We start from the raw sequence: 27,592 nt of genomic DNA on the forward strand, positions 1-27,592 counted from the left end.
CTGCCCAGCTTACAAGAACTGGATTCTTCCTCTGAGAGGAAAACAAAGCCAGGATGCCTGGGACTCCCATCACCTGCAGACCACAAAAGGAGTTCATAACAAGTATCGGATTCAGAAGATAAGCTAATACAGAGCAGATGAAAGGCCCTCATTTTCAAGGCTTGGATCAGACTAACTGCTGGGTCAGAAATGAAAAGAGAAATGCTGATTTCTTCTGTTTTTCTCCGCAGCATCTCCTGTGGCAGGACACTGCCTGAAATGCATCTTGCCCACTTGCTACCCTCATGGCAAGACTCTGACTGGCTTTATGGTTCTGGCCAAACAATAAAATTTATTAAATAAGTCTCATTAAAAGTGTTGAAAATGTGCACTGCTTTTCCAAGTCCTTACATATCTTGCAGATGGAAGGAAGTTATAAAAGAGATGGGCAGCCTCTGGATGAAGGAGCGTGCTCCAGTAAATCCCCTGTGTGGGTGCGGGCAGTAGCGTCAGGGTCATGAATGCCAGGGAGGGATGGTGCCGCTGCCAGCTGGGGGTAGCGCTGCTCCTCGCTGGGTACAGAGAATTAGTGGCTCTGTACTGGGGGACACTGATCACCACCCAGCCCTTCATCTCTCTGATGTGAGGATGAAGTAGTTCTCAACGCCCTGAAGAAGTGTTCCCCTCCTCAATTTCACTAGCCCCTCTGTGGCCACTATGCTTCTGCAAAAGACCCTGTCAACTGCTACCATACCCCCTTTTTTCTATGCACCATTATCCAGTAGAAATGTATTTTGTTTAGCACCTTGAGAGGGAAGTTGGCTTGCACTCTCCTGCCTCTACCACAATAAGGCAACTTTTATTATCTGGATTCAAAGCAGGAAACCAGGGAAGAGCTGGCAAGGAGTCCTGGCCTCCCTCCCACCCCCAATCTGAGTGCTAGTAGGTAGCAGTGGGGAAAAAAAAAAAACAAACCACAAAACAAAGCGTAAAGAATGTAGTGCAACTTTACCATCCCAGCCCAAATTGGAGCTCTGGTTTCGCCCAGCTGAGTCTCTGTTCTGAAAAAGGCATCAATGAACCCACTGACAACGCACACTGTGCTGAAGGCTATCTGGAACAGACCCAGCACGACCATATTCCTCTGGTTAAAGATGAAATATCGATAGCGATCCATTCTGATTTGATCCACACATAAATCCCCACACAGGGAGGCTGGAAAGCAGCGCCGTGGCACTCGAGCGACGGGGAAAACGGCCTGTCCTGTGCAGGGAACAGAAGGGACAGGAGCATCAGCACTCAGCGAGCACAGGCTGACATCAGCTGGTGTGGTATGACAGGACCACACGCTCACCGGGGAGTACAGAGTTCATCTGCAGCAGCCAAAGCGAACAAAGGTGAGCGTCCTTGGAGAAACCCCTCATGCTGCTGCCAGGCAGGTGCCCAGGGCAACGTTTCTGCATAGAGCCATGTGATCTTCACTTCAGACCCCACCACTAACCTTTTTTTCTACCCAGAAAGGTGCTGGAGTTTGCTTGGATTTTGTTCCTTTTAGGGGACAAACTCGTACCTCCCTAGGAAACACCTGCTCCCCTGTGCGGTCACCAGGCAAACGGCTGGTACCTCCTGGGGCAGGACGCGCCCGCAGCGCGGCTGTCGGGGGTCTCGGTACCGAGACCCAGCTCTCCCCCTCGCTGCTGCCGTTCCCCAGGGAGCTGCCACAACCTCACAGGCCGAACCCCTCGGAGGCACCGAGGAGACAGGCCCGGGCCCCCGTCCCCGCCGCCGGCGGAACGCAGGAAGCGCCGCGGCAGAAACCCCCGCGGCCGCCGCCGGCTCCTCACCTGCGGCCGGGGCTCCTCTCCGCTCCTGTCCCGTCCTCTCCTGGCCTGCGGCGGGGGCCCGACCCGACCCGGCCCGGCCGGCACTCACCGGCGCTGCTCCGCGGCGGCTCCGGCCGCGCCACTCGGACCTGCGGAGGCAGTGCCGCCCGGCGGTGCGGAGCAGGTACGGGGAAGGGTGCGGAGCAGGTACGGGGAAGGGTGCGGAGCAGGTACGGGGGAAGCTGCGGAGCAGGTACGGAGAAAGCTGCGGAGCAGGTACGGGAGAAGCTGCGGAGCCGGTACGGGGAAAGGTGCGGAGCAGGTACGGGGGAAGCGGCGGAGCACGTACGGAAAAAGCGGCGGAGCAGGTACGGGGGAAGCTGCGGCCCCGCCTCCGAGGGGAAAAGAAAAAGTTCCGCGTTGCTGCCAAAAAAAACCCCAACGAAACAAAACGGCAAAACTGAACCAAAACCCGAAACAAACAAAAACCCCCACAAACACACCCCCAAAACAAACAAACAACAACAAACGAACAACACCTGCAAAGACTGGGAACTTTTGTCCTTTTTTGCTTCAGACTTAAGTGCTGCTTTGCACAACAGGTGTGGACAACACCTTACGTTGGGGAAACCCTCTCTGTCCGGACCATTAATGTCTTGTGTGATCATTTTATTTAGATTGATTGACAATGGCTCCTCTGACACATAGGAGTCCTCTCTGCCTTGGAAAGAAAGCACAAGTACCCACAAATCTGGTCCTAACAAGCACTGTACTCCTATTTTTTTTTTTTTTTAATCAATTCATAAGTTCTCTATCTTTAAAAAAACCCACAGCTTCTCCATGGTGTGGGTAAAGGATTGCACCACCAGTCTAGGACTGGAACACAACCACGCTGGGTGAAGCGAGCCCCCACAAACCCAGTGTCACCCTCCACACAGCCTGATGTGGAGATATGGCCAACACAAAGCAAGCACTCATGTTTGCAGCTTTAGGGCCACGGAGGTGCAACTGGCAATGCCAAGGCCAGGCATAACAGGGAGCAAAAAAGTCCCCTCCGCGCCCTTGTGGAGGGGGAAAGCGCAGCCTTTGCCCACCCACACGTGACACAAGGCGCCCTGAGGCACCACAGCAATGGCAGTGATCACAGAGGGCAGGGAGGGCACCCAGGTGCTGCCCCTTTCCTCGCAGCTCACCCAGCAGGAGGGTACAGTGAATTACGAGAGGAGGTTACCTGCCTGGAAGACACTGCTGCAGCTTGCTGCCATGCCTTCCTGCTGCCTGAGAGAAAAATACACCCGTGCACACTCATGTTTTAAAGTACAACTGTTAAAGACACTTTGGGACAAACATGCAGGATGTTCTTCCATATTACAACACAACTAAAGCCCATGTTATAGGCACTGAGAAGAGAGAAGCGAATAGGAAAAGCGGCAAAGTTGCCAGGAAAAAAACAAGGCAGTAGTGTCAGGAGTGTTCTGTTGTTAGTTCACTATTGATACAGTGCGGCCTAAATGTGTGTTAACTGTGCACCAAATCCCACTCCCACACACCAGCAATAAATGGCCACAAAGCACCCACAGAGTACACAAGCAAGGGGGAGAAATCAAAGGATGACCCACACCAAGACACACAAAAACAAGAACAGGCGATGGTTCTGTTGAATATTTTAATATCTGCATTGCCTTCATAGCGCAATTAAAGCAATCTTTAAAATTCACTTATTACAAATGTTTGTCAAGTCTATTTTTCCCCAGAAACATTTTTCTTACTTCCTTGCACATACACCCAAACACACTATAAAAACCTCATTCATAACATCAAAGGAAGGGCAATCATCATTCATGTAAACATCTTTCTTAGAGTTATCCATTTTTTAAAATTCATGAATAAACCTACAGATGTTCAGTAAGGCTCATAGTTCGAGTACAAATGTCATAAAACACCTATCAAGTACTGTATACAAGTTAAATACTCCGGGGTTAACTGTTAACACACGTGTAAGCTCACCCCAAGGATTATTCTTTAGCACTTAGTTCTTCAGAACAGACACCCAGTAATTATGGGCTAAAGAGTATTAAAACAGCAGAAGGCCCAGCGGAAATTGTTAAGTAATACACAATTTTAGTCTGGATCTGAGCTCAAGAGTTAAATTCAGTACAGTTACAGTAGGAAAAGTTTTCTAGGAGGAAATCTGCAGAAAGGAAGGATGGGTCCGTTTGTACAGTATCATGGAGGGACAAGTTGAGAGGTATGTCCTGAAGATGTGACCGGCCTTGCTACTGCAATTATTTATGACAGTCATGTATAATGCTGCATACATACTTTCCCAAACAGCAGAAATGACCATTTGTAATTGTAAAGATCATCTGTTGCATCCCCGCTTCAAAAATAAAATTGATCTACTCATTACATCTTACAAAAAGACATCCTTTTAAATTTGCTTTAGATCTTAGTGGAAGGTTTGTTGTTTTTTTTTAATATTCATTCTACCATGAAAATATTTCATACAAACATCATTTCACATACAAATATGTTAAAACTTGTGAAGAGGGTCTTTCCACACTCATGATTTTATGGCTTCAACACTTAATTGCTTAGAATTTTTGTGTATATATTTGTCCTGGAAAAAAAAAAGTAGTTACAGTCAAACTGGTAGAGAAATAGGGCAGGAGCTTCAGTTGCCTGAAGACAGAAGAGCGCCAAGAGGAGGGTCCATTCAACAGATAGCGACCCTAGTGTTCAAAACCTTTGATCTGGGGCAAGTAAACATGCACTCAATCTTGCACCTTTTAAAAAGAAAAAAAAAATCCCTTATAAGACTGCTTAGAAATGCTTTGTCCAAAAAAATATATTTCTCATGTTTCCAGTATACAAAGCAAAAGGAAGAAGTTCTCCCCAGGGTGCAGATGAGCACGAAGCCCACTTACATCCACAGGTAAAGCTGCTCCCACGCCTGCGTTCCTCGCCCAAATGCTCTCAGTGTATGTCAGCGGGTGTAAGTGAGGAAGAGGTGTGTAATGCAGCACCTCAGCATATAAGGAGACACTTCAGCAACATGGTTTTCAAAGCAACTGGGGTTTTTTTGTTGTTTTTCTGTTTTTTTAAGTGCTTGGAGGTGAATTCCTCAGGCACCCACAGCTGCAGCGATTCTGCTGTGCCAGAGGAAAAGCAAGCAGCAGGTCACCAGCTCTGTACAAGTTCTCACCTCACCGCAATGTCAGCGCTTTCCAAAAGGCTGTCAAATCGAGCAAAAGGATTAAAAAAAACAAATCGCAGAGGTCTCTGGGACAGAAGCGACACTGTACAGTTCCTGGCACAACCGAAGTGGTGAGCACCGGTTTTGACTGAAGGACAAGGGCACCCACAAACAGCAACAGGGACAGCTCACCCACAGCCGGGGCTCCCCCAGGGCTTGCTGCCGACTGGGAAGGAAACAGAAAAGTGACCATTTCCACCACCTCTCAGTTCCTTCCACCAGGAGACAGATGCTGGCTACTCTTCTCCTCCAGTGCCTGGCAGAGAGCAAGAAACCCCTGGCAGCGCTCTGGCTTCCACACCAGCGATGTGCTACAACAGCCCCGGGGAAGAAACCACAGCTGCTGCCAACCGTGTGCAACACGGAAAGGCTGGATTAAGGAGAAGGCTACCTCGTCACCCCTGAAATACACAGCCAAGCAAGGCTGAGCAACAGGCCTCCCAAACACCTCGACACCTGTGCCAGTCACCCAGCAAAAAGCACAGGCCATCCTAGGGGGTACTGTTGCAACTGTGTTTATGTAGGTTAATCTTTTTTAATTACTGAAAAAAAATAATCTTTTCCAGATTTGTAAAGGAAAATCAGGTAGATCCCAGAGAGTCAAATAATAGCACGAGACTCAACCTGAGATACCCCCCCCCAGGCCTAACCCCTTTTCCCTCTTATCCAGAGGAGTGACACAGCAGCAGGCAGCTCTCACCTGTAACTTCTCATGCTCCCTTGTCTCCAAGATTAACCACTTCTCCAGAAAACTAAGCTTCTGTATTCTCGGTGGCAAAACACAGTGCTGCTGTAGCAGGAAGATCCATTTATCTTTTTTTTTTTTTTAAAAAAAAAAGAGGCAGCAGCCTCTAACACAGGCTGACATAGGCTCTGTCTCATAAAAGAGCTCAGGTAACAAGCCTCTCATCACAGAGGAGCCTCATGCAGCACTGTAGACCAAAGGCAGATGCTGGGAACTGACCTGTACCTGAAAAAAGCAGCAATTCCACCTTCTCCTACGCCATTCTTTAGTCACAACAGGCACTCTGAGAGCCAGCTGCTCATCCAGGCTCATCTGATAGGCATCAGCTCTTCTTCCAGTTTCTGTGCCGACAGGACAGGTCTTTGCCCAGGCTCTAAGAAGCAGAGCTTCTTTACTTATTGCACATTCACCAATAATCAGCTGCATTCAACAAGCTCAAATGGATTGCTTTGCAAAATGACTACTTCACCTGCTCCAAAATGAAAACCATATTTTGGTGTGGGTCTCCTTTTACTATTGATAAATAGTTTTGCTAAGCTGGTCTTGCTACCTAGTGAGCCCCAGAAGCTGAGCTGCAATATGTTGACCAAGTTAAGGCATTATTTGGAGTTCTGTAACTAACCTGTGTTTGAACCTGTGGTTGCCAACACACACCTCTCAAAAGCCTCTGAAGAACACAAAAAGCCCTGAGCCCTTTCACTACCCAATGGTAAAAAACATCCCAACCATCCCCACTCTAATAGACCACAAAGAAAAAGAAAACAAAAGAAGAATTAAAAGGCCTGGTCCTGAATCAAGCCAAAGCAGCTTCATAATCACAACTTCTATAGAAGGTTGGTCACTGAAGAAGGGATCTGTAGGAGGACCAATAGATTTTAACAGAGCAGAGAGAAAAAGGACAGCAGAGCTAACAGGGACAATAGCCACAGCTGTGGCATACTACCAGGCTACAAGCATACACAGGAGTATCTGCTTGACTGCCACCAAATTAATGGCTTTTGAGAACACACAGAGAATACCTCAGTGCCTTTATTTTTTTCCCTAGAATTACCCGATTTTAGGATGCAACCATCTAACCTGAATACACAAAGAGCACCTATCTTGTATTTATCTCAAAAATCAGGAAATATGAACACTGACAAGTGTATTAACACATCAGCAACTCCACATGAGGAGGAGATAGCAGAGGAATTGGAGACTGATCGGGAATGAAGCTGAAAGAGCTCTAGAGATCAGAACATTTGAAGCACAATTCACTAGCAGGCACAAAGAGGCAAGCAGTCCAAAGACTGTGGAAGGAGCTACCACCCATTCACAGCAAGGTTCAGTCACATATCTTCCCTCTCCTCTTCCCTGCACATAAACATAAGCCTCCGCTTCGCAAACATCATGGTCCTGCCAGAGGAATCCACCAGAAGCACACAACAGCCTCCTGCCAGAGAGGCAGGTCTTCCTGCCAGGGCCTGAAACAGCCATGATCTCAGGGAAAGATGAGGACACGCATGTTTCTTTTTGAGGTCGATTTGCTGACGCCGTGCTGCCAACTGGCCTTCGATACCTTCCTCACCCAGGAGGCTCAGTTGTGTCTCTGCTGGCCCAGCCGGGTCCCTGAGCTGTCCCTTCTGCCGGCCACCTGCCCTGGACGAGAAGCGGAGTGTGAGGAGACGGGTGGCGTCGAAGCCCACGTTCGGATCACTGCTGAAGGGCGTCAAAAAGCCCTGAGCCTACTGCTCCCCAGCACAACCATGGAGCTTTTGCACCAGCTCAAATGGCAAGGTGCTGGGAAAAGTTTGTGATCAGCCAAAGGGACTAAATGGAGCCCCAGGTTAGAGAGGTTCTTATTTACCATTTCTAGCCCTGTGCAGGTAGCAAAGCGAGGATTCTGGGACTGCCCACCACAGCAACCTCACCCTTCTGCTTGTAGGTACCAACCCAACACACTCTCCGTGTCCAGCTCCACATGCAGCTGGACACCTCCGGCCCTTCAAGCAACCAACCGAAGTGTGTTGCCACAGAAATGTAGGTTTGATTCCCAAATAATTTATGTTACATATATACAAACTTTTTAAAACTACAGACATCTAAAGAAAGTGTTGCAAATGCATTTGAGTTTTTCCTAGGCTGCTAAACTCAAAAGAGAACATTGGAGTCCCAAAAGGGCTCCAGTATCCAGACCAAGATGATACACTATTTCTCTTTTATACAGCATTAGGCAAGACCAGTACAGTATCTGAAAAAATGCACAACTCCCCTACCCCTGAAAAAAACCCCAGAACACAGTCCTGCAGGTGAATATTCACAAGCCTCCCACTGTTGACTGCAACAAAGCTATGGATTGACTGCTGTTTCTAAATATGAGCAGTGAGTGATGTTTTTACATTCATTGTTTGTCTTTCAAAAACAATCTTTTCACATATATATTTTTAAAATCTTATTTTGATACCTCGTACTATATTAATTTACTGTCTCTCAAACCAATACTACTAAAAGACGGCTACAAGGCTATATTCTTTGTCAACTGAACACATACAAAAGATACAGCTCTCCTCAACCAAGTGCTACAGCCTGCCCTCAAATACAGACACCTCCCGTAGAGAGAATTCATGCGAGATTCAAGCATCGCACTGCTACGATTTTTTGCCTCGAGAACCGGCTGCTTTGACACAAAACAACTCACGGACACCAATGCAAGTAACGTGCCCGCCTTCCAGAACACGTGCTTCTGAAAGCCCTTCAAAAAGTGAATCTGTTTCTCCTTCCAGGAAATCTTCATGCAAAGAACAGCATCATCTGCATGTCATAATTATAAATTAAATAAGCCAGCCATAAAGGCTAGATAAATATTAGGTTTGAACATGTTGCTATGCTATTTAGAGAGCCACAGAGACTAACACACAGCACTCTCACATACACATACAAGCCTTTCCACTAGTTAGAAAGGATTTTCTCCTGCAAAAGAGGATTTGTAGAAAGAACAACGTTCAGACAAGAGGAAAGGGGAATTAAAACCCAGCCTCCTATATGCTAATAAATTAACTGCTCTATTGCAAGATTCAGATCAAAGGTTTAAAAAGGCAAAATTATGCTACTATTAGAGAATATCAAAATATTACTGTTATCATCACAAGTGGCATATATGCAAAATGCAGTTGCACAATAATGCCTAGGCAGATAGAGAGCAACACTAAGTCTGCCGACTAAAAGTGAACGATATACCCATTTTAGTTTCCTGTCTAGTCTTTTGGCATCTTTGCATATGGTGCAAAAGCATAAGCTACCAAAGAATATCACGTCTCGTATAGAATATTAAATAATTTCTCCAGATAAGTCTGGTGCAACTCTAGCTAATTTTAAATCTGCTATGAGTAACACAGTCAAACCTAGTTAGTATGCAAGAAACTTATCTCTTAACACAGAATGCAAAGTTATGATGCAACAGCATGAACAATCCCTGGTTGTCCAGTTTTCAGTATAAAGGTAGTGCATAGATCCAAGTTTCTATTTCAGTTTGCTGAACAGAGAAGCAGCTTCTGTTTCACTTTTGCTGGGCAGCCTGGAAAGCTTTCAGTTCCAGCTGGTACCACTCCGGTGCCTCCGGCCCGTTTTGCCCAACGGGGTTGTGATCGTATCCATAAGCCACTGTTAATTCTTCATCCTTCTCCACAGCCCTGATGGTACGGATACACTTGATAGGCCCAAAGCGAGGATGAACAAACCTAGACAAAGAAGAAACACTTTTGCTAGGCTTAGCTGTCAATTCACAGACCCTGTTAGCCCCTTTTTATTGCTCTAGAAGTCACTCACAGCTCACAGTAGGATCATAGAATCTGACAGCAGATTGCTTTGAGTCAGCCTTATGAAGGCATAAATAGGCAAAAATATCAACGTATTAAAATAGCTTTGTGTAGCTCTATTACTGGAAGTTTTTCAACAGTCCTGCAACATTGCTTGTTTGAAATAAATAAGCAAAACAAAGTTAATCACTGCCACATGCCTTGGGCTTGCGGTGGTAAACATCTGCGTGACAGAGAAACAGTATAGATTATGAGAGACTGGAGAGCGTGGAAAATCAGTCATCTCAATTTCCTCTGTACAGGTTACCTACCAAACAATCACAACATACTTCTGCACATCTTCTACCCCAGGGTCACACAGTAAAGGAAACTGGTTTATTTAAAGAAGGAAAACTATTTTCTAAATACATATCTTCACAGGTCTGTCTATTTATACATTGGTATGAAAATATTTATACCCTTGAGCGTATGTATACATCAAAAGTTTCCTAGTGCTCTGCACCAACTGCAGAGCAGCAAGATGCTTCAGAAATGACAGCACATTTGATGGTGCTGGTCAAGCATCTGTAGCCCAGCAAATACTGTGCGGTCCTAGCCAAGCTACTTACAAGCCCAGTTACAGCCTCCAAGCCCCCACTGCTGGGCTACAGCTTCCCCTCCCGAACACGGGACCCTACTTACGGGTCATAGATGCAGTTGGGAGTGAAAGAATGGTTGGCCTTGTGCCCCAGCGAAGCGCAGTACTTGGCGGCGTGGTTGTAGGGCTCTGGCACGTCTATGACTGTTTCGTCATCCAGGGATATTGTATTTCCATTGAGGGACCAGTCTCTGCTGTCTACCTAGTTTGCAAGGCAAAAATCCAGTGTGTGCATGGAGGGGTCAACTTTGACAGCAGTTTGAAAGCAAAAGTTCAAATATATGCAACTAAACCTGTCTATAAGTCATTAAAAAACCCACCACTTTTTAATAGAGACTTAGGTGAAAATGTACTTTCTTTCAATAAACTCATCATATGAAATCCTAAGGGTGGGTGTAAGATCCTACTATAAGAAGAGGATTTCAGAAGGAGCAGTGAAAATTCAGACTGACTTTTTTCTCTCCTTTACCTCCTGGTGTGTAATTCGCACTCCATTGTAGAAGGACATCACTGTACTGGCTTCTGCTGCTATTTTGGAAAATAATCCTTCTCCAGCACTGGAAATGAGAGAGACATCAACATACACCCTACAAGGAGAAACGGACATGGAATTAGTGATTTGCTACAGTTTTCATTTTCAAGAAGTATTATCACTACACTACTGGCATAAAGACTAATACTTCAGCATAATAATAAAATTAAACAATTCAAAACCTCCAAACACAACTCCTTCTCCTTCCTCTTCTCCATACATTCTCTGGATTTTGGCAAAGTAGAGATGGTGGGGATGACTTTATCTGTTAGTTTGGAAATTCATTTTTTCTAAGTGCCAATCACTCAGTGATGGGTTCAGCTCAATAACTCTCTCAATAACATACCAGAATCCCAGATGTTCCCACTAAGCTGAAGCTGTTGGTGTACATGCACTGATTATTACTCTACCCAGCAAGAGTTCTCAAGGTGAAGACTCAGATCTTCAAATACTTGGTGCAAATTAATGCCAGCATTTCACTAATTGCTTATTTAGGTATTTCCAAGTATCAGAAAAGGGCTATAACCGAGATAGTTACAGCGCAAGGTGTCTTAAAATCTAGGGAAAAAGTGTAACTGTGGAATAGCCATGGAGGAAGTAGAAATGTATCACTGACTGACTACAACAGGACGATTGCTGAGGAACGTGTTTTGACATCTCAGCGTTATCACAAACAGTATCTCACTTTCCTTCAGCTTGATGATTTAGTTTTGCCACTTTGCTACACCTGTAGGGATGGGAGAAAACTCTGTACAAGGCATGTCATCCAGTGAAACACACTGAATGCACCACACTGCAAACTGAAGCCAGTTACACATCTAGAAAATATGGAACAGCATACTTATTTGTTCAGAATGTTGCAGATGTGGCCTATTAGTAGTGTCCAGGACTTGACTGAACATGCCTTTTAAATGCTAAGAAGTTATCCTCATTTAATCTTTTAAAAAGGATTGGTGTGTTCTAATCACTAGAGTGCAATTTTATTGTGCAAATCAGAAAGACATTTGATTAAGTCAAATGCTGACTGATGTAGAGTACAAGTTCCATTTCACAAACCCTTACACAATTCTTTTACATTTTAAATGAGGAACGGTTTGCAAAATTAGGCCCTAAATATGTAACAGCAAAGAAACATGGACAATATTCAAAGAGAGACGAAAAAAAAGCCTACCTCTCTGACTCGTAAGGATCAGGAAGAAGTGCATTTGTAGAAATGCAGGATGAAGTAGATTTGTCAAAACTGTATACTGGGCCTAAAAAAAACCAGAATCAATAAAGCAAATAAACGGACTGGCAGTACTGAAAGCATGCAACCCTTAATGTAATCAAGACATTCAATAATTAAATTTTAAAGACTGCAAGAAATAAAAGTTATGCTTCCAAAAAAAAGGTATTAAATAGAACACACCTGGGAGAGGTTTTCAGGGAGATACCATTTCTTGATTATTTTTCCCTTTGACACACTAGAGTAGCACAGCAGACTATGACAAAAAGGTGATTTATATGTTCTTCAAGCTACCAACTTTTAAAGGAGGACAGGACAGACTTTCAAAATGGACTCTCCCAGAATCTCTGATTCAAAAGTAAAGCAAAATTTAAAAGGATGTAGTTAACACCGCATTAATTACAAAAAATCTTGGACTATTTCAAATATGAAATGTTTTCTACTTCAAATCCTGAAGAGACTTCGACCAGTAGATGATGTTCAGTAATCACAAAGTACACTTGCTACAGTAATTTATTTCCTGCCATTAATAAGCAACTCAGTGGTACAGCTCTAATGATAACATTACATCCCTTTGCAATCAGCTGCTTGGACTGCCCGAGAGATGGGTTAAGATGCAGAGGGAAATAAGATGGAGGGAAAAAAAAAACCAACCCAAACCAAACAAAAAAACAAACCAAACAAATGCAAAACCCAAACCAGAACAACACCAAAACCGAACAAACAAAAACACCAAAGAAACCCAACCAAAACCAAAACCAAACCTCAACAAACAGAATATTGCAAAGTTTGATAAGAGGCCATTGTCTCTGGTGTCAAAGATCTGTTCTGGCTGAAGGCAGCTTCATCCAGAGTGCAAATGAATCCTATTTACAAAGCACAACTGTACCCTCTCAGAAGATATGTTTTAAGTTAAATTTTGGTTTGCTATCACAACTGAGAGATTTAAATTAAAAAGTCACATGCATTTGACTCTCAAGCCCTTTTCACTGTTGTTGTTTCCTGTTAAGTGAGACAATCTCTGCTGGCTCAACAGTAAAGGTGTTGGTATAGTTCCTGTTGATTACTTAATGGCCCTGTCCACAGCTTAACCCACTCACCTCCAAAACATCACATACACCTCAGAGCAACAAAACCACTCCAGAAGCACCAGCCCTGGAGAAGGAGCATGGGCTATGTAGGTCAAGGGCACCACCCTGACACTAACCATTCCATAGCCACTTTATATCAACAGGTCTAGAGAGACTAAAAGGGGCTGGACAACCAGACTTATACAACAACTCAATCCAGTTCACTAATTCCAACCCCTGTGTCCTTTCAGCCCCACCATGCAGGTGCCAGAATACTCACTGTGCTAACACTCACTTGCACAAACCCAACTGACAGAGCCACAACCAAACCACAGCCTCCCTTTCCGCTTTTTGTTATTTTACTAACAAAACAAAGCCTGTAGCTGTGCCAGCGTTACCGTGTTGAGCAGGTTTTCCTGCTGGCACGCATGGCAGTGGCCATGGTGTGTGTGACAAGCAGGACCGTGCCCATCAGCGCAGGAGGGAAGGGTTACATACAGAACACGGTTCAGCAGCACCACCGCATGGGCCACTTCCCACTCGTTCCCAGAGCAAAGGAATCGCTCCACCTGCCTTTCTGTCCAACCCCATAATTTAGAAAAAGGGCTTCTCGCTAACAGACTTATTATCACATCTCATTGCAGCCAGACCTTAGAGCCTCTAATGGGAAAAACTGTAGAAAGAGTTGTTTGTGGCAAAGAGCTGACAGCAAGAACACAGGTTTCTGTGTTAGCTGAACTTACTGCCTGGTACTACTTCAAACTGAGGTTTCCCATCCTCCACAGAGGTCAGAGTTGCCAGTTTTGCTTCTATCATTTCTCCATCTATGAACCTTCCAGAATACGCAGTCTTTCCATCAGGATACACATAGGCTATTTTCTCTCCAGTCATCTCCCCTTCTTCATTCACTTCTCCCACAAGGCTGCCTCCATCCTGAAAGTATGGGCAAGAAACAAAAGGCAGAGCACTTAGTTATACTTCACTATCTTCAGTAAATTAAACAGACTTTCCCCGACTTTTTAAAAGAAGCAATCTAAGTTACAGTAAGGTCAGTTGTGAGCTCATGAAAAGGAGTGAGAAACAGACACGTGAAGAAGCCGGGTGAAGTCATTCCAGTCAGGATAAAACTGATAAAAGAAATTAACTGAGTTTTCTGTGTTGTTTGAAATAGGCAAAACCCAAGGTCTTTCCTTCCAAGTGACACGAACACTGAGCTTCAGCTGACAAAATTTTTAGGTGAACAATCTGTGAACCAAGGTCCAAAGCCACACATGAACTTTGAGTTTTCTTAGCACGATACTGTGCGCTAGAGGAAAGAAAAAATTAAAATGCTGCTTTGCTCGCTGCTAATTCATGGTACATCAAAAGACTTGAGCCTAATAAAAAAAACAGCAAAACCCCACAGTCGCTGGACAACTGGAGAGTTTCTCTGTCCCCAGCATCCCTCCACGATTTCAGGTGTTACTAGACAAGAACAACTCTTTGCTGAAAGCCATCATCAGCAACACTTTTCCTCTCTAAGCTTTACACATTTCAGCCCTGGGCTTTGCCATATGTGATTTGCCTGCAACTTCTGTTAGGTCTATTTGCAGAATGAGACGCACAGATTAGCACAGATCTAATGACTTCTCATGTCTATTTCAAAAAGGACAAGGAAACATCTCCAAATAGTGCCCTGGAGCAAAACTAGCAGGTGGGATGTGGAAACAGACTGGTTTAGATCAAGATCACTGTGCACGGACTCTGTTTCAGAGTGGGACCATTTTGTTCAATTCTGAGGATGAAAGAGCTTCAAAGACACCACAGTAAGGAAAGTGAATCTTAAGTCTGGGTAAAAATTTGTGCACATAGCATCATGCACAGAATCATGCATAAACAATTGCATGGCAAAGGTTTTTTTTGAACACCTTGCATCCTTTAGTCCGGCAAGATAATGACAAACACCCTCCAAAGATCCACATTCCCAGAAGGTACAGCAACACTTTGTGAGCTGGAAGACGAAACAGGAGACATATGACCTGAAGGGTCAGCTGTGTGTATTTCATACACTAGTACTGAAAAACTGCTACTTGTATGGCAGCATGCACCACACATTTGTTGATTATAACACACAGGCTTAATACTAGTGAAAACCAGTAAATAAAATGAACAGACAATGGTGAGCATTTGAAATGAATCTGCAGTTAAAATATGTACAATATGTAGCACAGAAATAGATTGGTTTTTTGACCAGCATCTTAATTACATGTAGATGTTTTCCCCAACAACAACATAAAAAACCCTAAAAACCAGTAGAACGACTATTGCCCTAACTAGCACAGCTGTAAAAGCACATCATATATTTCTCCAGAGTTTTCCAGAGGAATACCCAACTGTTTACTAAGAATCAGAAAGATCGAATTCTGGCTTGCTTAATGAGCAAAGCACTTGTCCACCCTCCAGCCAGAGGCACAGCTCTCACACCAGTTACATGTGATTTGTTGGGCAAAGCCAGGCTTCACAATATGCCCTGCAGAAGTGGACAAAGTCTCCTCTCCTGGTTAAATAAGAGCAGCAGGCCGCAATAGCTTGCAGGGCTCCTATGCCTCTCTTCTGCAGACAGCACTACAAAGTGGTAACGGGTTCAAACTGGAACACAGGAGGTTCCACTTAAATTTGAGAAGAAACTTCTCAGTGAGGGTGACAGAGCACTGAAACAGGCTGCTCAGGGAGGTTGTGGAGTCTCCTACTCTGCAGACATTCAAAACCCACCTGGACACCTTCCTGTGTAACCTCATCTGGGTGTTCCTGCTCCGGTGGGGGGATTGGACTGGATGATCTTTTGAGGTCCTTCCAATCCCTAATGTTCTGTGATTCTGTGAAATCACTCTCCCAGCCTTCCTGAGGAGATACACGTAAGTGCACCTCCCAGGGACAGGGTTCTCTGGAAGACGAAAATGGTGGAGGTATCTCACAGCCTTGCTAAATTCTGTCTACTGGGCAAAAATTCAACACTGAAAAAGGTTTAACTGTTTGCTGGATTATCCAAAATAAGAAATGCACAAAACTTCCACCTGGATTTTTGTGTGTTGACTTTTGGCTAGCTGGGTCACGGTATGTATTTGTTTCAGCTGGGGAGACAAGAAAGATAACATAATGGTGTGATTCTGCAATAAAGAGAGCAGGCAGTCAGGCTTACCGGGTAATAAATCCAGCAAACTCCATGTCGAATGTTGTCTTTATACTGCCCTTTGAATATGAGCCGCCCGTCACTGTCATACTCCTGGGCTGGTCCATTCAGCTCTCCATCCACATATGTGCCATGAAGGACCACTCCATCCTCGTAGGTGTAGATTCCCTGGCCTTGCAGAGCATCATCAACATAGTATCCCTCCAGGGTGCTGGTAAAAAGGGAAAGAAAACAGCAGTGGAAGACTATTTGTCTCTCTAGGAAGTGAATCCAAAGTCTCAACGTGCAGCACAGCACAACCCTGTTCCTCTGCTCATCATTCTACATACTATCAGTACAGAGGGGCTGGGGGGAAATGTTCCAGAAATTCAGGTCCTAGGAGGAGCCGAACTGTCAACGCTGCTGCTGGGTACCTTCCAGCCCTCCCTAAAACGTGCACCACTACTGCAACAATCACCAGGCATCACTGTCCCCCTTGTCTGAAACTCTAATGCATTTGCTAGTTTCAACCACATTTGAGAGGAACAAGGGCAAGGGGAGTAGGAAGGTAAGCCTGATTTCTCTGGAAAGCTGTGAAGGAAAACAGAAACTTGTTTCTGGGGACCTCCAAAAGGCAGAGAGCGACTTACACTGTCCTTTCACCAGGGTGCACTGCATGGACACTGCATTCTTCACCTGAATTACATTGCTGAGCCTTTTTTATAGGCTGGGGTGACAAATTAAAGCAGCAAATGGACTGCTTGTGGTCAAAGAAGAAATAATTACTCAAGCTGGCTACTCTCACATTAGAATTTTCTACCTCCTCTGTTTGGATCTTTGCTAACATCTCTCTGGTGAGATAAAAGTGAACGGCCACACAGGTGGACCATAATGGAGCATGCTACCAGTTCAGTTCAGTGTTAGCTCCCCAGTGGCACACTTACCAGCAACCTGTAATGGATTCACTACAAGCACTGCCTTTTCTCATGTATTCCTATTAAAGTGGAACACAACCTGTCAAACAGAACTAGCGGTGCACTTGGATTTGAACAAAGAGACACGATTTCAATTCAGTTTTGTCTTGCAAACCCTCTAGAAGCAATGCAATAATATCTCACAATCTGCTTCATTTCTTAATAAAGGCTGCTGAGAGAAACTACAAGGAATGAGAGCATAACTGTAGAAGAGAATCTGCTCAGTTATTTCTTTCTCAGGTTAGAATTATCATAAGGAAACGCACTGTTTAGCTTTTACCCCAGCACACTTGGTGAAGAGCCAGCTGCAGTGCACGTACTTTCACTGCATGCTCCTTTTTTCTGATGCAGATGTCTGCATCTACCACATAAGCCCAAGCAAGGTCTGGGAGCATGTGGCTCTACATGTTTTACAAAACGTATTTTCAAGAGCTGCAGGAGGCATGTTTTCTCAGAACTAACTCTCTGGCTTCTAAAGCTTCACTCTGTTTTCACATAACTTCGGCACGCTGGTTGAGGTCTCCACGGGAACATCCACTACAGTAAGAGAAGGTACATCACCCACGACGGACGGCGTGTTTACAAACATGACTTCAGCTTTGGTTTTCCACAGCTCCCTTCACAGCAATGCTGTTTTAACCATCCCCTTTCCTCGCACTGCACGGTCCCACAGCAATGCTCACACAGCCTCAACGCAAGGCTGATGCAGAGCGGGAAAGCGGGTTTACATTTCAGTTGGATGATGAATTTCTTGATCCAGCTTGCTGCAGGGCTGCATAGACAGCTACAGCAGCACAGCACATGAGGGAACCACCACGAATCTGTGCCCTGATTTGACTGTATTCGACCATTTGACAACACTTTTTCCTCCAGTTTATCACAGATTAACAGATTTTTAAATTCATTGTAGCTGACAACACATACAGAGTCCATATGTAGGTTTACTGAAAAGAAGCAGCTACCCCCAGTTTATGTAATGGAAGAGAACAAAAAACCTTGTTGGCTTCAATGGTATTATTTGAAGTTAACAAGCTGCTAAATTACAACAGTGCTTCAGCATCGGAAAAAAATATATTTTCCTTTACTGTAACTCAAATCTCTAGGTTTTCTTTAATTGTATTAGGCTCCAAATGATTCATCTTTCTACTCTCATATCATCTAAGGAAATAAAAAGAAAGGTACTTAAAGTAAAAAATCCATGTCTTTCAACCTTGCCTAAAAGGTCAGGTTCTCTCAAATTTCTATACTTCCTGCAGCTTTTTTGAGCTATTTCCCCCCGCCTCTCCTCTCCTTCTCTCTTTTTTTAAGTTCTCGAAGTATGGTATCTGCAGCCAAACACAATGCTTGCAACTACAACCAGCACAACAAGGAATAAATAGCTTCTGTGTCTTGCATAAACAAAATCTCAACAATACAAACCCTGAGCTTGCCCATATTTCTCTGGTTTGTTTCTCAGATTGTTTGTGATAATGTAAAGTTTTACTAAAGTCAAGATTTATTAGATGTACTGTCTTCCCATTATCTACCAGGCTTAGAGAGGATCAAGGATATAAACCAGAGATGAGAGCTGGGGCGGGGGGAATACTTACTGCATTATCCTTCCAGGTATTAAGTGTCATTGACAGACCTTGTTCTCTCACTCCCCGATCTCCCACCTTTCCCTCTCTATTGGAACATTCAGAACTTTTTCTTAAAAATAATACCATTCTCTACCATGATGTGAGAGATGTCAGTTTAGAAGAGTTTGTAGTTAAAGGAGAACAGCGGCTGTATCTCAGTGCCAAACACGACTCTCATGCCCAGTCACTGCACAAAGTGTTTTGTGAGGCGCAGTCCAGCAAAGCTCAGCATCGATGAAAGCTCAAGTACAAGATCCGAAACAGGGAGTATGCCAGAGGTAACACTCCTCTCCCTGAAAGAATACGTTGGGTTCTGTTATATTTTTGAAGGAGGAGGAAAAAACAAGTGATATTTCATTCCAGGTTTCCACTCTCTTAAATAACCAACAGGAAGCGGGCAGCTATTCCAATAAAGGGAAAAGTTTTTGTAGAGGCAAACAAGGCAGCTAACCCTATTTCCCAACACTCAAAAAATGGGAACGCTTACATTGCTGCCAGTCCAGTGGCTGACAGGACTCAACTATTCCCAGCAGCCCAGCTGTCAGCCTTTACCAGCAGCCTGTAAGGAAAACAGATCCAGGAACACTGAAACCAGGGAACTCACTGCACTGAAGCGCACAATGCTGTAAGCGGAGAGGTGTTTTGAGAATTCTTTGGCATTCATTTCTGTTCTTTATAAACACTCAGCCTTGCCCACGGCACGGTTAATGGAAACAGCATATCCTGTTCCATGCTAAACGATTCTTCCTTCAACATGCCACGACACCTGAACCATCCACTTATTCTTGCTACCTGGGTGTAGGCAGGTAAATTGCAGCTTCTTTAGCAACTAGAGTCACAGCTCGCTTAACTCTGCTTTAGCTAAATTTAAATGAGCTTAGAGCAGTTTATAAAAACATCCCATTTTCCAAAAGCATATAACAGACTATTTTTGTATATTTTCATTTTCCTAGTTCCTGCAGTCATACAGTAGCCAACTGTTCCATTTTTTAAGGGTTATGAAATTAAAATAAAAAAAAGTTGGCAACACTGAAGCTGTACAGAAAAGGCTCAGCACAGGCGGCAGCAGCCTGAGTTTTCCCACAGAGCACTGCCTGTACCCTGGATTACTTGGAGGAGCAGCTCTACAAACAAAATAGTGGGTCACTTTCTCTGCCTGTACAATCAGCAACTGCTCTGCTGAGATCATCAACAAGCACAGAAGCCTTACGTACATGTGTCCATAGAGACGCTGTCTGCTAACTTAAAAAAAAGGCCATTTTAGAGAGGTCAGCTGCTGAGCAGTACTGATTTTCAGTTACCCACGCAAGATTTAATAAGCCCATTACCAACAACAGTGGGGATTCTTCTTTGTCGGAGTTTGGAGGTCTGATCAGTTCCTGCATAACTGAATAAATATATTATCTTTCTCATGAAAAAAACCCCACGATTCTCAGCACGAAGCAATTGCAAAGGCAAGAACAGACAAGGAGCTGACTCACTGAGAGCACAATACCTCCGCTCCTGCTCACAAGTTCTCTGAGCAGGAGGAGAGTAGACCCGGCACGACTGTCAGTTTAACGGCTGCTATTCATAGTGCCACCAACAGCTGCAAAACCATGAAGAATCGTGTCATTTTATACATCTGCTGCTCTTTTGGAGGAAGTTCTGAGCAACTGCAGAGAGAAATGCTGTAGTTGGGGGAAGATGCACAAGGTGCTTATAACAAACATCTGAGAAGAAAACACATGCATAGATACAGATAAGCCCAATTTCACTGTCACAATTCCCAGTGAAGAGAGGGGCTTTTCTGAAGATAAATCAGGCCACAAGCAACTTGAAGAGGATTAGGCAGAGCTGGAAACAAAACCATATTTAACTCGGCCCTTTAACCTCTAAACAATTCCCGAGACTGAGCAGAGGGTAAGCATCTCTCCCAGGGTCCCACGTCTGTGCGTGGGGTCTGGCACAGTCCACCTGCAGTCTCTATATACAGGGCTATACAAAGAATTCTATATACATTCTATATACATTCTATATACTCTATATACAAAGAATTCTACGTGCAGTTATGGACTCAAACTTTGCAGTCCAAGTCGTCGTCTGCATGGTTTCCACTAGCTCTGACCATCTCCCAGTTCTTATGGTTTCTAATTAGTTCATGACTTTAGAGGGCTAAAAGTGCTCACGCTGCTGCATTCTCCCACCAGGGAGCAACTCCGGGCATTGCGTTACACACAAAGCTCCCAAGCCCCCAAAGGTACCCTGTCAGCACTATGCCTACAGTAGCAATACAGGAAACTTTCCAGCTAGTTTTTAATGACAAAGCTTATCCAGAAACTCAGCAGCATACAATCAGTGCAAGCAGGAGGCGGAACATAGAAGATAAATTGAAGAGTCAGTGTCTACCTTCCATCGAAAAAGAAGAACTTGCCACGGCCATTCTTTTCTCCATGCACGAAGTTTCCCTCAAATCTGTCAGTCGATGAATAGGTGACTGTACAGAATCCATGTGGCAACCCATCATCATCTAGATGCCCTGAAATAAAGTCCAGACAAAGAGCAAAGGAACATATTAAGCATTATATAAATTTGCAAACCTGTTCTGATTATACAGGTACTTGAAATGCAGTAGCTCCCTAATGCAAAACAGTAAGACACTTCTGTTAGGAACAGTGATCAGAGATTCTGTACAACTAAAGTTTGTACTGGGGTAACACACTTCGCTTAAAAGAAAAAATAAAAAGGGTCAGGATAAAAGAAGAAGTATGAGAGACAGCAGAGAGAAGGGAAGAATAAGCAAAAAGACATGTTTCTAGAAGAAACAAGGTTCACACTATTCTAACTTGTGTTTATATGTCTTAAAAAAAACCACCAATAATTATTTATCTAAAATATGTATTTCCTGGTGAGAAGATAATAGATTCAGACTTAAACCACTGAGTAAGAAAGGGTTTGTTTGTGTGTTTTTTTTCTTTTGATAAGTATGTCTTACAACAATGTGGGTGTGCCACCTTGTAGCTATACACACAGGAATTTAAAGAAATGAAAGCAGGTAATATCTGTAGTACTATGCACTTTCAATATGCCAGTCAAGTTGCTATTTCATATTTTAAACGTTGCTCTCCACTGCCTTTCTGACGTGTTCACATTACATCCTCCAGGCCATTCCCTCTCCCAGCCATATCAGTTTTCCCCATTTCAGCTGTTGCACATGGGGAAAGCAGAGGGGCGACACACTTGGATCCCCACCTGCACAGGTCTGTATTTTACGGAATACAACGGTCAACTCTGATTAATTTAAAGCACGATAAAGCTCATATTGTATCTCCATCTGCCTCTTCAAAGCCAAAGGAAAATGAAAGAAGCATGGCTTAAATAATTGTTATAGTCTAGTTTACCTGCGTGAAGTTGGAGTCCTTAGCGCTGCACTAGGAGAACATCGCTCCAGTTGCAGAACCAAGATGCTGGAGCTCAGCAGGGCTGCTTCCAGCACAGCCATACACAAGGTGCGGGAGTAACACGCTCCCATTGTCACATCTTAGCAGGTATAAATTTTTCATGAAAACTGATGAATAAATAAAAGCTAGCGTATATTTCCGTTCTTCCACATTTGTAAATAAAAACTGACCACCGATCCCCTGAGTGTCTTGGTGAGGCACACAAAGCCTACTAGAGATGAGAGACAGCACACGCATCTACTTCTGCAGGCTTCAGGTCAGGCTCTTCCCTGACCAAATTTGCCCTCAACTGAAAAGGTTCAACACACACCTGGAGAGGCAGTGATCACAGCCCAGGCTGATGGAGGCAACAAGTGGCACTTCAGCGTTACCAAACCTTGAGTCCTACGCACAGAGAGAAAACTAGGGGTGCGGACAGCAGCGGGAAATGTCATCCACCTATGTGGCTTCAGAAAGCCAACTATTCATGCCCTGATTGCAACAGGTCCAGAGGGTTCTGTGGGCACAAGGGTACCCAGAGGAGAGATGCATGTTCATGTGTTCTTCTCACATCACCGTAAGTTGCTGCTTCCTTGGGATGCTTCACAGACCCTCAGGGACATCACAGACACGGCATGATAAGGATGTGGGGCAACATCTGGTCAAGAAGTCCTCTCCTATGAGGTGCAGAACCTGCCCTAACCTTTTCATGCCAGAATCATTGACAGAAGAATGGTGTGCAGCACAGGATACTTTGTCAGGATATATTTCCAAGCTTTTGTCTACCTTGAAGTAAAATTTCATTAAAAAAAAGAAGGGAAGGAGACAAAGATAGAGGAAGGGAAAAAAGAGCTAAGAAAATGTTCCTCAGAGTAACCAAGTAACGCTGTGCAGTTTCACTATCCATCTCCTGTACTTTTTACATTAAGTATGGAAATGCACCCAGAAAGAAGGCAGACAGGATAAAATAATGGTGAAATATCTAAACTCATCCAAAATTCCCTCCTTCCCATGTGTGCTCCCCAAAGTTTGTCCCACACCTGCTCTGGCACTTGCCCAGTGCCCTGTGCAAGTCATTGCAAATCGCTGAGCTGGCAGAAAATTCCTCCCTTCCTTGCTGTTTGGGGGGCTGAGCCCACACCCCACAGCCACAGCAAAGCTGGGTGGCTGGGAGCCCAGCTGTCCCTTGGGACTAGCAACCCACCTCGCTTCCAGTTCAGCCACCTCACAAAACATCACCGAGCTCTTAAATGAAGTTCCCTAGACTGAAAAGAGTTAAAAGCTTGAAAAGCTAATAAAAATCAGTTGACACTTCTTACTGTCCAAGCTGCAAGAAGCAACAGAGTAAAACGAGAAAGCAAAAGTAGAGGGCTGGGAAAAAAGCTGCATCACTAAAGGGCTTTTAATAACTTTAAAGATAAAACCATTAGAACAAAAAGGGCAGCGTACTGCTGTCTCCAAAAAGAAGAAAGGCTTTTTTTCCTCCAATTCAGTCAGGACATCCCTTTTTGTAGACGAGAAAAGTTTTAGGAGTTATGTCAATTTAACTAAAAGCTCATTGAAATTTCTGATGTGGACACACCTTTTAGAACAAAACCGACCATGTGAGCAATTATGGTTTTAATTAAAGGCTTCAGATTTACCCATATAAGAAGGGTATAGTGGTGTAAGTTCACAAACCCTAATCAGTACAGTACCAATTTTCCCTTCACTACAGGAGAAAAATTTTCATAAAAAATTTGGATTTTAAAAAATATACTGGTACATTACACTATTTAAAACAAACAAACAAACAAACATACTTGCAACTTTGTTGTCTGTGACTATTCAGTTTTGTCAAGATTTTGCTGGAATGCAAAGCCCAACACAAAAGCTGCCATGCTTGTACACAGCATGCATGTCAGGACTTTTGCATGGTACAATACAGACTATCCCAGAGATTTAAATGGTCAGCTGTGATCCATTAGCCTCTATACAGAGTCTTAATCTCAGCCATAGTACAAAGAACCCAATTCTTCTAATATGCTAGAGATTTTCCCCTATTGGAAAAAACAAAATACCTCCCCCCCCCCGCCAGCTTCCAACAAGAGACATTCAGTCTGTCTTAGTCAATAGAGGGGAAAAAAGTAATTTCAAGTTTAATTACATAGATGCAACTTTTCCTATGCGGCTGAGGCCTTAGGCTCTAATTCTGTTCCAGATGAACTCAATGGAAAAAATACTTATTATTTCTGTGGGAGCAAAGCAGAATGTTACACTTCCCTTTCTCGCCTCTCTCCTCTCACAAATAGAAAATAAACCCGAAGTGTGTAGTCATATTTTTCAATTACTGTAAATCCTCACTTTCATTACTTTTTAAAGCATCTCTCAAGATCTCCTCTTAAGCTCCGACTGTGAACTTTTCACGAAAAGGAATTACACTGACAGGGGGTAGTTCACAATGCAGCCTGATGAGGCTTACCAGTAACACTGATCTACACAAACCAAAGATAAATGCCCTTTATTGTCAGCATTGCTATTACTTAACAGAAGACATACAGTGTGCATCATCAATAAAAGATTCTGGCCACAAAGATGCCAGATGGATGCCTTCGGAGCAACAATGACAAACAACCCCTCCCCTCACAATGCCTATAAAAAAACACCTGTTGATTTCTGTCACATTTCTGTCTCCCTTTGGGTAAATGCAAAAACACTCAGCCAGCCTACTCACCCCCCAGAGCAGCACCCTGCTTCTGTGTCACTCAGAAATACACTTTCAGATACACTGCTGAATAACATGTACTTTAAAAACTTGCTTCCTTAGCCCACAGAAACACTAAGCAAATCCACAATAGAGTAGAACACTTTACCTGGGATATAAGGATCAAAACTATGACTCCTTGCCCAAGACACAATTGTAAGCCATAGATTTGAGGAGCAAGGAGGAAAGAAAGTGGAAAAGACATCTGTTAGCATGCAGGGCATATCCCATCCATAGCACCCTGCATTTGAAGAATCTCACTCCCCTCACAATCATGTTTTATACAACAAAGCTTTCATTTGGCTCTGTTACCACACGCCTGTTCCATAAATCCAGATCCTAGCAGCAGCTGCTTAGCTCGCATCTATTGCTAAATTATGCTGCCGTGCTCGATGTCTTCTTCGGAGAAACGCGCTTTGAGGCCTAATCCTCCTGCCACAAGATACAAACAGCCCACCACAGAACGATGAGAATTACTGGCATCTTGTCATAAGCAGCTCCTTACTTTGTGTGCTTAATCCCAACAGCTGAAAATCCAGGGCTGCTCCTTCTGGCAGGACTGTGCCCGGCGAGGAGCCCCGGGAGCAGGCGCTTTCACGTACCACTGGGTGCTCTGTTCAAGAGCCACACAAGGCAAAGCTGAACCACACTCCTGGGTGCTTCGGGATGACGGCATGTTGCTGATTTACATCGCTGCGCGCCAAGGTTTCCGTCGGGGATGCCTTCCAGAGGCGTGTGCCTCATTTTCAAAACTCTTGAAGGGTTAGTCCTCCACTCATCAAAGGCTAGCACGAAAGGAGGTGTATATTGCCCAGGAGACGGGCCTTACCGCTCCAGTTTGGATGACTCCACTCCAGCTCTGCTGCCCACATACACAACTACTGTCACTTCTTCCACCTGCTGTTTTCCCTTTTCGGCATGCACTAACATAACCGCAGCCCTAGAGAACGATTCTCTCGCCTCCAGAGTATTTATCAAGGCCAGGTATACCTTGATACTAGTTAACCACTTCAAGAGGAGCCACCACGGTCAGCAGCCCACACGGTGGCCCAGGTGCTAGTATTCAGCACGGAATCACAGAATCATTTTGGTTGGGAAAGGCCCTTAAGATCACCGAGCCCTGGCTCTAGCAGTACAGCATGTCCGGAAGGGGAAGGGATGCGCAGCCCCGGTACTGTGCCACAGCAGAGGCAGCGGGCACCGCAAGCACAGAGCAGCGGGGCGGCCCGTCGTGCGAACCCCGGGGCACGGACGGCGGGCGGAGGGGCCACCGCCTATACGGGGGCCACACCAGCAACGGCACAGCGCGGCCGTTTTTTGTTTGTTTTTGCACACTCGGAGCACAGTAAACGTCACCAGCGGGCTCCGGGGCTGGAGCTTCCCACTGGGGCTGGCACGCAGCGGGCGGCAGCCGAGCTCCGACACCGGCCCCGCACGGGCTGCCCCCGCCGGCCCCACCGCGCAGCGCTGCCCAGGCAGCAGCGCCCCCGCCGCCGGTCACACTCCGCCACGTGCAGCGCGGCCGTTGCATAAGCCCGCTGATGTCATGCGCTGCCGCCGGCCCCGGCCGCCCCTCTAGGACCGCCACCTGCCCGGGCCCCCGGGCACCGGGCACCGCCTGGCGCCCACGGGGCCGACTCCCCCGCTCTCGCACGCCCGCCGGTGCCGGCGACCCCCATCCCCCACGGCAGGTACCTTCCACGGTCTCCTCCAGCGTCTCCTCGTCGCTGTCCATGGCGGCGGCGGCGGCGGCGGCAGCGGCGGGCGGGGCGCAGCCGCGGGAACCCGGGCCGGGGCGCGCGCGCTGCCCCGCCTCTCACCGCCCCGTCGGGGTGGGGCCAACTCGTGTTCCCGCCCACCTGTGCCGGGAGGGGCGTGGCCGGGGCGCGCGGTGCCCGCCCGGCGGCCGGAGGGCAGCGGGTTGGAGGCGGAGCCGCCCCCGCCCCGCCGCAAGATGGCGGCTGGCGGAGGGAGGGGCGGTGTGAGTGGGGCATTCGGCGCGGGTCAGCCGCCCCAAGGCACCCCAGGGGAAGCGGTGGGGCGCGGTTGCCCCCGCGAACGCGTGTGGGGCTCACACGGTGCACAGGAGAAAAGCGTTTATTTCTACTGAAGAATGTCGGTGACACGGAACAGAGCAGCACAGGCGGCTGGAAAACCCCCAGCCCAGGTCTGCACCAGGCTAGCACAGCACCCTTGCAATGCTGCTCCAAATTTGTCCTTACACCGAGGCGACCTCCTTGCAGAACCCTCACAATCACCCAGAAACCTCTTCTCTGTCCACCACACCCAGAAACACTCTTACCTGATGCTCTTGGCATCGGGGGATTTAACTGCCACGGCACAGGGGCTCTTGGATTTCAGTTTGGGGGGAAGGGTGAGAACGCCAAGCAGTGGCTGCAGTTGGTGAGCTCTTACCAGGGGCCATGGGGACGGTGCTGTGTCACCGAGTGCCTCAGTGTACCTGCAAGGGATCTCACGCTCCCCCGCAGCCTGACAAGAGGCAGGAATCACCTTAAAGGAAAGTCAGAGTGTTTCTAGGTCTTCAGCTGGCGGGCTGGGGCGCACAGGAGGTATCTCCTTCGTCCTACCGGAGGTGACCCAGACAGTCGGGGGCTGGAGCACACGCTC

At 45.6% G+C, this 27,592-nt stretch overlaps 1 protein-coding gene across 3 annotated transcripts; it reads right to left on the reverse strand.

Moving 5' to 3' along the window:
* Nucleotides 1-3,472: 3,472 nt before the first annotated feature.
* SETD7 (SET domain containing 7, histone lysine methyltransferase) lies at nt 3,473-26,776 on the reverse strand. Of its 3 annotated transcripts, XM_080343102.1 has the most exons (8): nt 26,660-26,776; nt 21,191-21,320; nt 16,240-16,441; nt 13,805-13,994; nt 11,938-12,019; nt 10,704-10,821; nt 10,279-10,436; nt 3,473-9,519 (listed from the first exon to the last, which is right to left on the reverse strand). In XM_080343102.1, exons 1-8 carry the CDS (start codon nt 26,697-26,699, stop codon nt 9,339-9,341), a joined length of 1,101 nt encoding a protein of 366 aa, XP_080199228.1. In that variant the 5' UTR covers nt 26,700-26,776; the 3' UTR covers nt 3,473-9,338. The 3 variants fall into 3 exon arrangements, 2 of the variants coding, with proteins under 2 accessions (XP_080199228.1, XP_080199229.1); XR_013922043.1 differs by lacking the exons at nt 3,473-9,519; nt 13,805-13,994 and having other exon boundaries at nt 10,299-10,436; XM_080343103.1 differs by lacking the exons at nt 3,473-9,519; nt 10,279-10,436; nt 10,704-10,821; nt 11,938-12,019; nt 13,805-13,994 and adding an exon at nt 15,887-15,984.
* Nucleotides 26,777-27,592: the final 816 nt, after the last annotated feature.

Source organism: Nesoenas mayeri (assembly GCF_963082525.1).
Source record: "Nesoenas mayeri genome assembly, chromosome: 4".
In the NCBI taxonomy this organism is placed as follows: domain Eukaryota; kingdom Metazoa; phylum Chordata; class Aves; order Columbiformes; family Columbidae; genus Nesoenas; species Nesoenas mayeri.